Source organism: Anser cygnoides, chromosome 34, assembly GCF_040182565.1.
Source record: "Anser cygnoides isolate HZ-2024a breed goose chromosome 34, Taihu_goose_T2T_genome, whole genome shotgun sequence".
Taxonomy (NCBI): domain Eukaryota; kingdom Metazoa; phylum Chordata; class Aves; order Anseriformes; family Anatidae; genus Anser; species Anser cygnoides.
The window spans coordinates 1,632,603-1,645,770 of NC_089906.1; the positions used below are offsets into that span (position 1 = coordinate 1,632,603).

At 54.3% G+C, this 13,168-nt stretch overlaps 1 protein-coding gene across 1 annotated transcript in view; it reads left to right on the plus strand.

Annotated features, from left to right (window-relative positions):
• WIZ (WIZ zinc finger) overlaps positions 1-13,168 on the plus strand; it is a 50,687-nt gene that overhangs the window by 17,034 nt on the left and 20,485 nt on the right. Inside the window, 2 exon segments of the mRNA XM_066986522.1 lie at positions 7,979-8,039; positions 10,498-13,034. Of these exon segments, the coding sequence (XP_066842623.1) occupies positions 7,979-8,039; positions 10,498-13,034 (2,598 nt within the window).

A 13,168-nucleotide genomic window follows, 5' to 3' on the forward strand; every position in this document is an offset into this window, starting at 1 on the left:
CCGCCCCGCGGCACTCACCGGCCTCGCTGCGTGGCATCGGGGCAGCTCCAGATGTTCGCTCGAGGGCTGTGGAGTCGTGGCGGATCTCGCTGACCATAAACATCCCGGGGAGCGGAGCCAACAGCCAGAGATGTGTCATGCTTCCTACGTCTCTGTCTTCCAGAAGCACACAGGGCTTCCTGAGCTCTGCTGACTCGGGCAGCTTGAACGCGAGCCTGTGCACCCGAGCCAGCAGGCACTGGTTTATTTTAGTTTAGCTCAGTTGGTGGTGTTTTTTTTTTTTCCTTCAATCCAGCTCCAGCATGAGCAGCTTGCTGAAACTTGGGTGAGAATTGGCAGCGGTGCACGGGTGACTTTTATTTCTCCAGAGTCCCACCACGAGCTCCTTTTGGAGGACGATGAGCTCGTGCGTGGTGAGCGGCGCGTTTCTGCAGGTCGCGTTTTTGGAGGGTTGATGCTCTTCCTGCCTGTGACCAGCACTGGATGAGCGTAAATCGGTGCCGAACCTCCCAGCTTTGCGAGAAACACGTCTGGTGAGCCCGTGGTGGCACCACAGCTTGCTCCAGATCCTTTCCAGAAAGGTTCGAGCAGGGTTTTTGTCCTGATACAACACGCAGCGATCTGTCTGGACCAGCCAGAACGAACTCCAGAGCCGCTGGAAGAAGCGTGCCCAGGCACAGCCGAGCCCAAACGCAGCCAGCACGCAGGGCCCACATTTCAAGGGGAAGTTTTAAGCTTGGGCGTGACAGCGGTGGCAGAGAATCCTGCACAGCAAGAGCCAAGCATCCCAAGGGACGTGGCGAGACGCGACCGACCCCCTTGGGAAATGGGAGCTTGGAGGGGTTGGATCCACACGGATCCACAGTGCTTTGATTGGCGTCGATGGCCAAGCAGGATGGAAAGGGAACGGGGGTGAGTTGCAGTGCTGCGAGTGGCCAGGTCAACCGAGCTGAGCGTCCGAAGTGTCCCGAAGCCGGGGTGAGCTTGCACTCGCTAGGGTGCTGAGTAAGCGCGTCCAGCGCCCTCCCCTTGCTGCGGTGCCGATCCCCACCTCCTGCAGCCCTCTGCTGCAGAGACCACTTCCTGAGCAGGCGTTGCCTTTGTAACTGCTCGAGGGAGAGCCCGTTGCAGTAGCAGGGACAGGATACCCCAGGCCCACGGAGGCGAGAGGGACCTGCTCGCACCCGCCCACGTGGCAGGACGCGGTGCGGGGTTTTGGGGTGCGTGGCGTCCAGGTACGGTGAGAGCAAATCTTTGGGATCCAGTGAGCGCGAAGCCTTTATGAAGCCAGGGAGCTTTAGCCGTGATGTCTTTTTGGGTAGGGAGGTTTGGGTTGGAGCGTTGCCGAAGCAAGAGCGGGTTGCTTGCCCTGGTCCCATTGGGAAAATCTCCAAGGGTGGAGGTGCTGCAGCTTCCCTGGGGGCACAGGAATCATTTGGGTTAGAAAAGACCTCTATGATCATCAAGTCCAGTTGTTATCTGTTCTGGTCCTTCCCCCTGCTCTGGCTCTGCTCCAGCACCATGAAGCAGCTCGAGGAGCCAGAGGGACCAAGCGTGGATGGCTCTGCTCCTACGCCAGCTCCGTGGAGCCTCAGTGAGCGAATTGGGAGTAGTTTGACGGGTGGCGGCACCGCTGCAATGAAAAATTTGGGAACCTTTGACGAGCGAGTACCAAGTTGCATCCCTTCAGGATGCCCTTACCCTTGTGTTGGGTTTTTTGCCCCGTTAGGGATGTTATTTCCTCAGCGGAGTCTGCTTCGCCCCTTGGTAGGGAGGATACGGAGTTCTCCAAGCTCCCGAGCTGAGCAAAGTCCCACCGCAGCCAGCTCCTCCCAGCCCGGAGCGTGGGGAAGGAGACGATTCCCAATGGTGGGTTATTCATCCCGAGCCGATCCCCTTCGTGTGCAAGCCTGCAGCATTCATCTCCCGAGATGAGAGCAGGCATGTTGGGATGTAAGTGTTTATATCCCCACCGAGCTTCGTGGACTGCTGTCACTTGGGCCCTTTGCATTGTCTTTTCCTGCCCGTGCAAAGTCCAGCAGCAGAAAACAGCAGCACCTGGATGCTGGTTGCACAACCCTGGGGCTTTCCAGCCCTTAAATGCACGGATTTCCAGCACCCTGCATCTGCAGAGGGCGAGGGGACTGCGCAGCTCGCAGGAAGCACGAGGGGAACGTGACAGCACTGTCCCCAGCTCTGTCAGCAGCTGGCTAAGCCCGAGTCAGATGAGACGCGGTGTGCTGCCAGCACGCTGGGCTTCGAAGAGCTGTCCTCAAGGTCACCTGCCCGTGGGCTAAGGAGCGTCCTTTAATACTGCCCTGAACTGCCACAGAGCAAAGGAGAAAGAAAGGCATCTCGTTTCCATCTGCAAACAGCCGAGAGCTTTCGCTGGTGCCGGAGCAGGCGCTGCGTGCACAAAATTTGACCTGAAACACAACCGTTTTCAGGAGGAAACGTGAAATTCACGCTTCAGTCCAAGCCCTCCCGCAGCAGCCTCCTGTTCTCTCGCCAGCTCATCTGTATTCAGGAGAATAAGCAAAATCTCCAACTTGCCTCTGGCAACCCACAGCAAAGGGACGGAGAGCGCCATCATCTCGTCTGGCTCCTGGGAGGGTTTGGACGCTTGCATTAGGCATCGAGTGGGATGATTCCCGCTGGAGAGCGGCTGTTGTGAGCGTGGTGTGATTCCATGAGCTGGGACGGAGCAGAATTTATTCTGCTTGGGGATTTGGGGCAGGAATGCCATCAAAGAGCTTGTGGAGTGGTGCCATGCTCTTGAGATGGAGAGTAGTCCACCCTACTTGGGGATTCAGGGCAGGAATACTGCCAAACAGCTTCAGGAGCAATAGCATCCTTTTGGGGTGGAGGAGTAATCTGCCCTACCTGAAGCTTTGGGGCAGGAATACCTTCAAAAGAACTTGAATTGGGCTTGGGTGGCCACCCAGATGTCTACAGGAGACCAGGCTGCTCTTCTGGGTGCTCTTGCTGGAACTGGTGACATCGGGTGCGAGCGGTTGTCTTCTCTTGCCCAAGGAGAAAGCTCTGTGTTCATGCAGGGGCTGTAGCTCCAATTTATAGTGGGTTGGAGGGGAAAGAGCTGCCGGTCACGCCCTTTTTTTTTATTTAGTGGAATTGCTGTCTTGCTTCTCCTGCCGCACCAGTCTCTTGGCTTTCTTAGAGCCCTGCTCTTGGAGAACATTTCTAGCATGGGAATCCTCACTGTGCTGGCTTAAAAACAAAAATACAGAGCTGCGCCATCTGATGCAGCAGAAATCCCTTACGGTTGGGTTGGTAACATGGGGCTGCAGGGTTTTCTCACCGCCATCGAGCGGCAATCCTCGCTGTGCCAACTTGTCTGCTGTTTTTTCAGCCCCGTGGGTCACTGTTGTGTGTTTGGACCGCGAAAGGCCATGCATCGAGCCAAAGTTTTGTTGTTTTTTTTCCAGGTTATTTACAATACGTAGAAGCTAACGCCAATGAGCAAGTCTTCGGGTACTTTCTGCTCTCAAATTAAAACACCCAAGATTAAAGCATTAGCCTGAGCAGAAGCTAGTCTTTAATTCTGGAGCTAGCTCATGCCCTTGCAACATCTTGCGTTACTCGGAAGGTGATGCAATAACTCACCCCTTGCCTAATGCTATTGCTCAAATGGCAGGGGCGCACATTCTGGCCGTGAAGGAGCTAAAATACATCTTTTTGCTCCATTTAGATAAGTGGGGGGGAAAAAAAAAAGCCTGGGAGAGCATGTGTTGTTTCAGTGCAGGGCTTTTGGAGATGATCAGCTGGTTTGGGGAGGCTCTTGGAAACCTTTGGTTTGGTCCAAAAGTCGGTATTATAAATTCCAGTCTAATTTGCCTGATTTTTTTTTTCTTGTTTCTGAAGACCCCAGTTCTAGTCTAAACTGAGTTTTCACCCTCAGGAGGAGTCTGTTTTGTCCTCCCTTGACTGGAAACCCAGTTCACCCCATCCTCAGATCAATGTCCTTTGGAAGTATCAGTCCCAGTGCAATGGGGAGCTGCTGGAGGGTGGAGGTCAGGGCTGAGTCTCCCTCCTCATCCCATATTGCTGAAATAGGAGATGCAGAAAGCTCTCGGTCTTGGAGGCCAGGTAGGCATCCTCCCTCCCATCCTGGAGGATTGCGTGAAGGGAAAGCTTCTGTTGTATTCAGGGGGTGGACCTTTTTGCAGGTGAAAAACTTTGGAAGTTTAGGAAGTACGTTTTTGTTTTAGAGTTTTTTCTTTAAATCTTCACTCCTTTATGCTCTTTTAGATTGTTACACAGCTCCCAAAGGGGGGTCTAGTATGATTCTTCCAGGAGAATATATTTTTTGGTTGAACTTTTCAGAAGGAAGAATCTCTCCCTGCTTCTAGCTGGTCTAATAGAGTCCTGATGGAAACCGCCACCCAGAAGACCTTTTTGCTTTGAGCCCATGCCTGTACTCAAAGCATTGCCAACTTCAGAGTTGTTTGAGTCAGTCGAACCCCATACAGTTGAGTTTGGAGCATCTCCAGGGATGGAACTCATCCATGTCTCAGGCCTGTCCCAGGGCAATCCCAGTCTCACAGGGGAGAGTTTCCCATGTTGTGACTTTCTTCCCCTTTCATTCTGCATGTCCAAGAGGAGTTTGGCTCCGTCTTCTCTACACCCTCCAATTAGTAGCTGTAGACAGCACCTTCCTGCTCTCATCTTGAAGCTGAACAAGCCCAACTTCCCCGTCTTTGTACATCGGGTCCTCCAGTCCCTGGTGGTTGGGAGCCTTCACTGGATTCATGTCATCGGACGTTGGATCTACCAACATCTTTGTGAGCTACCGATGGGCAACGCTGTTTAAAAAAAAAAATCAGATGTCACAACACGATGGTCATTGGTCTTAAAATAAGTGTTGAGTTGCTCCTGTAGGAAATAAATTTTGGAGACCCTTTTTGTAGGAAAAACGTGGTAGAAAATAACCTTTGGAGACCCTTTGTGTAAGAAGGATCTGGTAGAAAACAACCTTTGGAGATGCCTTCTGTAGGAAGGATCTGCCATTTGGAAGGACAGTGGTGTGTAAAAGCACCTTGCGGTGCCTCCCGGTGTGTTCCTGGGTGGTGGTGAAGGTTTAGGCAAAAGCGCGTCTCCCGAGCGTGCTGTTGACCTCCGCTTATCAGCCCTGACCGTGACGGCCTTGATGAGCCGGGGCTCTTTTGGCTCTTCAGGAGATGTCGGTATTTCTCAATCCACGACCTTTGAAACGTGTTATGTAAGTAACCATCGCCAACTATGTCTAGAACTGAGTCCGCCGCGTCTAGGAGAGCTCCTGGTCCCTGTGTAACCACTCCCGTGCTGGGAACGGCGCGGGCTTTCCCTTATCTCCGGCCTTTGTGTGTGTTTTGGCCACCAGCATTGCTGCAAGCTCATGTGATGGGCTTGATTTTTGAAAACCGTCTTGGTGTCCTGGCCAGGCTGCTTTAACTCTTGCTGTAGAGGAAAAACAGGGAGGGGAGACCCACGGGCACGGGACGAGGGTGTTCGACCTCCCGGGGATCCCGCGAGCTCAAAGCTGAGTTCAGATTTGCCGTGCCACTCTCCTGGGAGACGCTGCAGCCACGCTCCTGTGGTTAGAGGAGCAGCTCTTGCTGGATTACCATAGAGGGTAAATTTGAGCCTGCTAAGTCCAAGACATTAAACTCCCTCATCTCTTGCTGTTTCCAAGGAACCAGGATTTGCAGGGAGTGCAGTTACGTGCTCATCAGGAGAAAGATAAATCACTGCATGTTTTCCTCTAAAGGAGACAGTTTCTAAAAATAGGAGCCATGCTGGAGCTCGGGAGAACAAAAGAGCCCCTGGAAGACTTCTGCCACCATCCTTTCGTGGCAGTTGGCCCCTCCATCCTCAGCTGCCCCTCTCCTCCTCATTGCTTTTGATTTATTGTTGTTTTTCTTTTTCTTTTTTGGAAGTGTTTTAAAATCTGCCGGTTTGGGAGGATTGGGTTTTCCCGTCCCTTCCCCCTGGCATGCCCAACCGGGCCAGTTGGTGACTCAGGCTTTCCTGAATGAACGCTGCTCATCCCCTGTGACCTCGGCAGCTTGGCCCTGGATCCTGACGGTCTTTTCCAAAATGACTACGAAGCCAAAAAAACCCTGATCTCCCAGGAGCCAGGGATGCTGTTCTGCTGCAAGCTGGCCTCTGAGGACACTACTGTTGGATAGCCCCGGTGACATGTGTGGCCCTAGCTCTGCAGCCAGATGAAAGACCTCAGAACTCATCATCTTCTCTGGACGAGGCCTCCAAATTAGAGATTCTCAGCCTCGAAAGTCTCACCTCTGATGTGCCTCACCTGGAATGTCAGGAGGATGGAAAACCAGCCCCAGCTTTTCACATTCCTCCTCCGCTTTCGGGGCAGGTCCTGCCTTGCCTCTTCCATCTCCATAACCAGCGCGGTGGCCTGAATACCACGTTCCCTGGGCCATCACACTCGACTTACGGCATGCCAGCAGCAATCTGTAAAATAAACGCACTCTGCACGTGGTTGCATCAGTCAAGGAGGGGACGGAGGTCGGTTGGGGCTGGTGAGGCTCTCGCAGGCTGACCCCCTAGACCGCTGCAGCAAAACCCATCTCCTTGGCTGTGCGTTTCCAAAGCATCCCCCGTGCCGGGACTTGCAGCTCTCTTCCTTCTCCCTCTCCTCTTTTGCATTCAGATTTAAAAGCTTTTCAGGCTGTTGGTTGGTGCATGGTGGCAGCTGAGTGCCTTGGCTCTCTCTCCTCTCTGTGAGCATCATATTTGGGGCTGTGGACCCCCTGCTCCTCTTCCCCGTGGCTGTCCTGGCTTTTCCACTGCGCCGATGAGCCCCAGGGCAGCCCACGACCTGAGATCCTGATGACGGTTCCTAGTCCCAGGAGCAAGCTGGTTTGCTTGGGGCCAGACCACAGGCTCGTGGGAGGAAGCGATGGGGATTCACCCAGCTACGCCTCGGCTTCTCCAAGCTCCCCACGCAATAACGAGTGAGTCCCTGCTTTCCATACGGCCAGGATGGGCGGTGCGGCAACGACACGTGGCTGGAGCAGGACAGGGGGAAGCCAGCATCTGGGCTGTGCACAGCAGTAAAACAATGAGGAGCGGGACCCTGGCGCGCTGCCCTGAGCTCCACAGAGCCCGTGGCTGCTCCAGGAGTAATCCCGAAGTTGGGGACAGCTGCCACCCTCTCCTGGGCATCGCGTGGCAGAGTAGGTCCTGGTGACAGGGGGACAACATCGGCTCTGTAGCCGCAACGTACCGGCGAGTCTTGCTTATGCCTGCTCCTCTTGCTGCTCATGATGTCTGGGCCAGGTAGGTTCGATTCATGCGTCTTCCGTGGACGTCGCCGAAGGCTTTCCCCCTTCTGCGGGGCTGATCTAGGTGCATCTGAGCCTGACGTAGCTCAGCGGGAGGATTTTCCTGCTTGTTGTCACCGCGGAAAGCACGATCCTGCCTTGCATCTTGTGAGCGGGGTTGGAGGTGTGTGATTTAGCACAGGAACCATCCCTGAGGTTTGAGCAACGCCAGAGCAAAGCAGAGCTCCTCCAAGCCCCAGATGATGCTCAGCGCCATTCTGGGCACCCAGAGAAACCAGGCTTGCAAGCCCCACATGTAGAGCTGGTGGGTCGCGGTTTTCTTTGCAGGGAGGACAAAACCAACCGTGCCAGGTATTGCTTTCGTGAGCTGGGATGGCAGGAGCGCGGCCAGAGGCATGCACATCTTCCCTATAAACTGCTTAGCTGCAGGACCGATTATACATCAAATAGTTGCGCGTGGGATTAAACCCTCTTAAGTGTGGCTCGGAAATCCTCCCGTAATCTGGACCCGGCTGTAGGAGGGAAGGACGGGCAGCAGGAGCAGAGGGGGGTTTATCTGCTGGGAAAGCTTTTCTTTTTCTAAACGCAAAAATCACATTTATTGCAAATTCTGCTGAAGAAGCCTCGCTTGGGCACTGACCTTGGAGCTTTCCTCTCTGTTGCAGATGAGCCTGATCCTGCCCTCTCCGGTGCTGTCCCAAACCCAGCTCACAGGACCGAACTCGGGTAAGTGCCCAGGGGATGTTGCAGAGCATCCAGGAGCCCATTTCCCCTCGCTGACAGCACTCCGGTTACAAAAAGCCCTGAAACATCCACCTGGCTGTCCCCAAAGAGGCTTGTCCCACCACCAAGGGTGTCACCAGGTCCCTCTAGAGCCAGCCAGCACCATCCCATCACTACAGAGCAACGCCACCTCTCCGATTAGTCTCATTTATCCGCGTCCCACCAGCCCACCGTGTTTCTGCCCACCCTGCATCACCCCTCGGAGCATCTCGGTTCCACTTCGTGCTGCTGGGGCTGTCCCTGGTGTGAGGGGAGGAGGTGCTGGGAGGTGGGTGCTTGCATGGGCATCCCCAAGCTGCTTAAGGGGGTGTCCCAAACACCTCTGAGCGCGCTGGAGAAAGCAGATTTAGAGGTGATTTAAAGGCTCATGCAGAGCAAGGGGCTGGGTCCCTCCTCGTGAGAACCGCTCTCTCTTAGCCTGTTTAGCAATCCAGCCAATGCCCAGCATGTTTTAATGGGCTTATTTTAGTATCTGCTGTTGACTGATCCTTCCTGGGCCAGCGGTTTCCTTCGCGAGTTATTTTTAATAACGTTTGCAGGATTTACAGTGCATATGGGAATCACATTTCCCTGATATCACGCCGTGGACAATAGAGGGCCCATGCTCTTGTCCACAGCAATTTCTCTCAAGTTCAAAAAAAAAATAAAGTAGGGAAAGATTGGAGCTGGAAGGGCGAGCACAGTGTTGTGGGAGAGTCGGTTTGCCCCTAAACTTTGCTTTCTTGGAAATAAAGAGGTTTAAAAAAGATAGAGAGAGGGAAGCAGCACGGGAGTCGAGCGGAGCTGGCAACTCTGCTGTCTCCAACAAAGGCGCTTTGTTCTCCCGGCAGCACAACTTGACCCAGAAGATGGTGTTTTAAAGCTGGCCCGGAGCAGCTCCTTGCACGAGGTCTCGAGTCATTGGGCTCCTCTGGGTGTCGGGCTCCGCGGTCCAGCAGGTTTCTTCCTGGGGGATGGTTTAGGAGGGGGCAGGCACCAGGACGTGGCCTTCTGTGGCCACGGGTGCTGCATGGAGGGGAGAAGCCAGGTGCCAGGTCGGCGGCCGAGGTCGGAAGCCGAGTGGCATCCTCGGGGAAGGGATGGGAACGCGGAGGAGCCTCAGGGGTTCTGCCGGCATTGGGCTTTTTGCTCCCGTAAAAGTTTGAAGTCATGGCTGCTCTTTGGGGAGGCTGGGGCGGCTGGATTGTTTGGACCCTGGTTCAGAAGCCGAAATGTGGTGATTTGGTGCTGTTTGAGGCTCTTGGCTTCCCCAGTGAGCCTGCCACCACCCTGGTAGAAGGGTTTGGGGCTCCTGGAGGTCCCATCTCATCGCTGCTAGTCTCATACAGATGTCTCCAGTCCCTTGGGGCATCTTGGAGAACATCAAGTGCCTTCATTGCAGCCTCTTGGCCCTGAGTGTGTCCCTTTTTTCTTCTGGAAGAAGCCTCCAAACCCCCATGGAGGACTTTCAGGACAGCCCGTGGGCATGCTTGGCCCCTCTCCAGGACCTAACACATCTTTGGTGCGGTGGTGGTGCCCACAGCACCCTGTTGGGTGGTATGGGGCCACCCAATGCCCCCGTTGAGGGTCTTGTTCTCCAGATGTTTGAGATCTTGCTAGCTATGGGGTCCTTGCTGAGGGTTTGGGGGAGGATGTGTGGGGAAGCCACACTCGATCTAGCGTGGCTTGTGGTATCTGCAATGGAAGATGGACAGATGATGGTTGGCACTTCCCACTGCTGCTGCAGGGAGGAGGACTTGCATTTAACCATGGGGACAAATTATCTTTTGGTCCCAGAGACCTTTGGTATAGTCCATGTTGGTGTTTAACTCTGTTTTTATGCAACTTCAGAGAGCTCGGTGGCCTATTCTTTGGCTTGTTAGTAACAAATGTCATCGCTAAGAGCAAATATCCTTGGTGGGTTGGGTGAAAAGGCAATAAGATGCCCAAGCGTGCAGCATCCCAAGGCATTAGCAAGGGAAAAAGGGAAGGAGAAGCAGAAAGTGGGATGGAGCAAGGGAAAGGTGACTTCTGGCCCAGGGCAGGAATCGGGCACGTGGTGATGGGGACGTTGAAGTTTCTATCAGGAGGATGCTCCTGTTTGCTGTGCCCACCACAAATGTGGAAGAGCCACCATAGGCAGCAGATGCAGCCAGGACTGAAACGAGCTTGGAGAAAGCCCAGGAGAAGATTTCAGACCCGATTATAGCTGCATGTGGTCAAAGGAGGGTGGGAAGGGCCGAGCAGTCCTTGGCTCTTTTTTGTCCTAAATCCTTAATGTTCGGGGTGATGTGGGAGTCACCGTGAAATCCCCACCCTGGGTTATGCCATAACACCCCGGTTCCACGACGGGCCTTTTGGAGGTGGAAATGTTCCTGCTGTCCTGTTAACCAGCTAATAACTGTCAAAACTTATTTTGCAGCTCCACGAACGAAGAGCATTTAGAGTTCCAGAAGGCTTTGTACAGAACGGATGCCAGGAGCTCCTTGGACCTGCGAAACATGACCGTGTCCGGCAGCATGGCCTGGGACACCTCCGCCCTGGAGACGAGAGCAGGCGACGGCAGAGAAGAAAGCACTTTAGAGAGACTCTCTGGCGTGAAGGACTCGAAGGACGCGCGGTGCGGAAAGGAGTCGGTGTTCACAGTGGATCCCCAGGTTGTAAATACTGTGCAGGTGGATCCCGAGGAATTGGAGAGCGACTCTGAGGACCTGGACGCTGGCAAGGTGGCAGCAGAGATGCCCAGCCCTTGTGTGGGGGCACCAGTTAGTGGTGGGGAAGAGAAATACCTTAAAAATGAACCAAAGCAACTTGAAGGCCTCAGCAAAGAGCACTTAGAGAAAAGCAAGAGGGGAATCCAGAGGGTCGACTGGATTTCTAGACCCAATAAAAGCCCAAGTCCTCACTACAAAGACGTAAGCAAGCCAACAGATGTAGCAACCAACATGCCCTTTCGGGGACAAGCTGTGCGTGAAGTGCCTCCTCCGCTGACTCCGACGGTGTTCCGAAAAACGCTAAACCCTGTCCTCGGCAAGTCCAAATCCCTCGAGAGCGCCTCGTCCCACAGGAAGGGGCTGGTGGTCGACTCAGATTTGGGCGAGATCAGCCCACTCGGTGCAGCTGAGTGGACGATACAGAAGCCGGGTCTTCAGCTCGGCACGGACCTTGCCATTGGCAAACAGTCCTGGACGGTAAATTCTGAAGACTCGGTGGAGAGGATCCCGCTGATGTCTCTGGAGCCTGCTCCCTGCAGCTCCTATGACATTGAGATGAGGCCCTACGTGTGCAGCGTCTTGGTAGAGGAGCAGGGGAAGGAGGAGCTGGGCCCAGAGGAGGACCCTACGGTGTACACGTGTATTGAGTGCAGCATTTACTTCAAGAAGAAGGAACATTTGATGGATCACATGCTTCAGCATAATCGTGGACCAGGGAGGGACCAAGACAGAGATGCTTTGGGAGGGCAGTGTCAGTTCTGCTGCAACGAGTGCGGATGGGCATTCGGAGACCCCACGTCCCTGGAGCAGCACAAAAGGCTCCACCAAGAATCCAGGGAAAAAATTATTGAAGAGATCCAGAAGCTGAACGAGTTTCCAGACGAAGGCCGGGAAGCCCGGCTGCAGTGCCCCAAGTGCGTCTTTGGCACAAACTCCTCCAAGATCTTTGTCCAGCACGCCAAGATGCACGTCAAGGAGAGGAAGGACCAAGGAGCAAAGAGCCTGAATCTCTTTGGAAGCACGGGCAGCGGAGAAACGCGGGATAGCCCCGTGCACGGCATTTACAAACACTTCAAACCAAATGAACACGTGCCCCTGCAAGTGCAGGTACCTCCTCACGGCAGCGGCAAAGGGCTCAGCACCTGTATGCTCTGCAGCTTCCCGGCCCCCAACGAGAACATTCTCAAAGAGCACATGAAATACGCCCATTCCCACCTCTCCTGGGACACGGAGCCATACGAGGAAGACCCCAATCAGCCAGGAACTAGCCGAGATGCCTACAGCCCGGCCAGGCCGGGCCGGTTTGCAGAGACTGATTATTTTGGCAAAGCAGACCGGCTCTTCCCTCCGCCCCACCAAGAAAGCGCATCTCATTATGAAGCTGTTCACGGTTTTTCCCTAACTCACCCGAGACTCGACAAGAGCAATGGGGCTAGTAAAAAGGACTACCAGTCATCAGGGTTTCACGCCAGGAAAGCGGCTCCGTACGCTGCCCCACATAAAAACCTGGGGCTGTCTAGCCTCTCCTCCACCAAGGTTTATTCGCAGTTTGCTCTGCAGCAGCTGAAAAAAAAAGCAGCAGCTCGGCACCTTGAAGCAGAAGGCGACAGTCTCAGGAGCCACTCGACGGGGCTGGAGGACATTAGGCACAAATGGATGCTGATCAACGACATGGGGAGCGTGGAAGAGGAGATCTCCGTAACCCCAGATACGGACTTGACCGAGAATAGAGGCATCAAAGCCGTCACCATCCCTCAAGCTGCCTTGGACCTCAAGAGGACGTTCAGAGACACCTTGAAAGCCACGGACTCTTCGATAGCCTCGGAGGAGCAGCAGCACCAGTTGCGGATGATGGTACCCCTTGTCCTCGTGGAGGAGGTGAACCCGCATCCCAAGGCGACGAAGCGGCCCCGGGGGAAGCCCTTCAAGAAGAAAGCAGCGCTCCCTTCCCGGGATTTCATGATGGAAGAGCCTCTTCCTTTGGATATGCTCCTGCTGGACTCTCCTCTGGAGGGTCCTCTGGAGCTCGATGACCTCTTGGACTCCGACTCGCCCATGCTGAAGAATGAGGAGAGGAAATGTCCCTATTGCCCAGATAGGTTTCACAACGGTATCGGGCTGGCGAACCACGTGCGGGGCCACCTCAACAGGGTGGGGGTGAGCTACAACGTCCGTCATTTCATCTCAGCAGAAGAAGTGAAAGCTATTGAGCAAAAATTTTCCTTCCAAAAGAAGAAGAAAAAAGGTAGTATGTATTCAATTCACCGTGCTTTCTATTTTCTTGTTTTAATCGGTGGGGTTGAGAAAACCCCACTGAGGATGGGTACGTATGGTGCTGTGGCCGGCCTGAATGGCAGTGGCCACGGTGCGTTTCCCTGC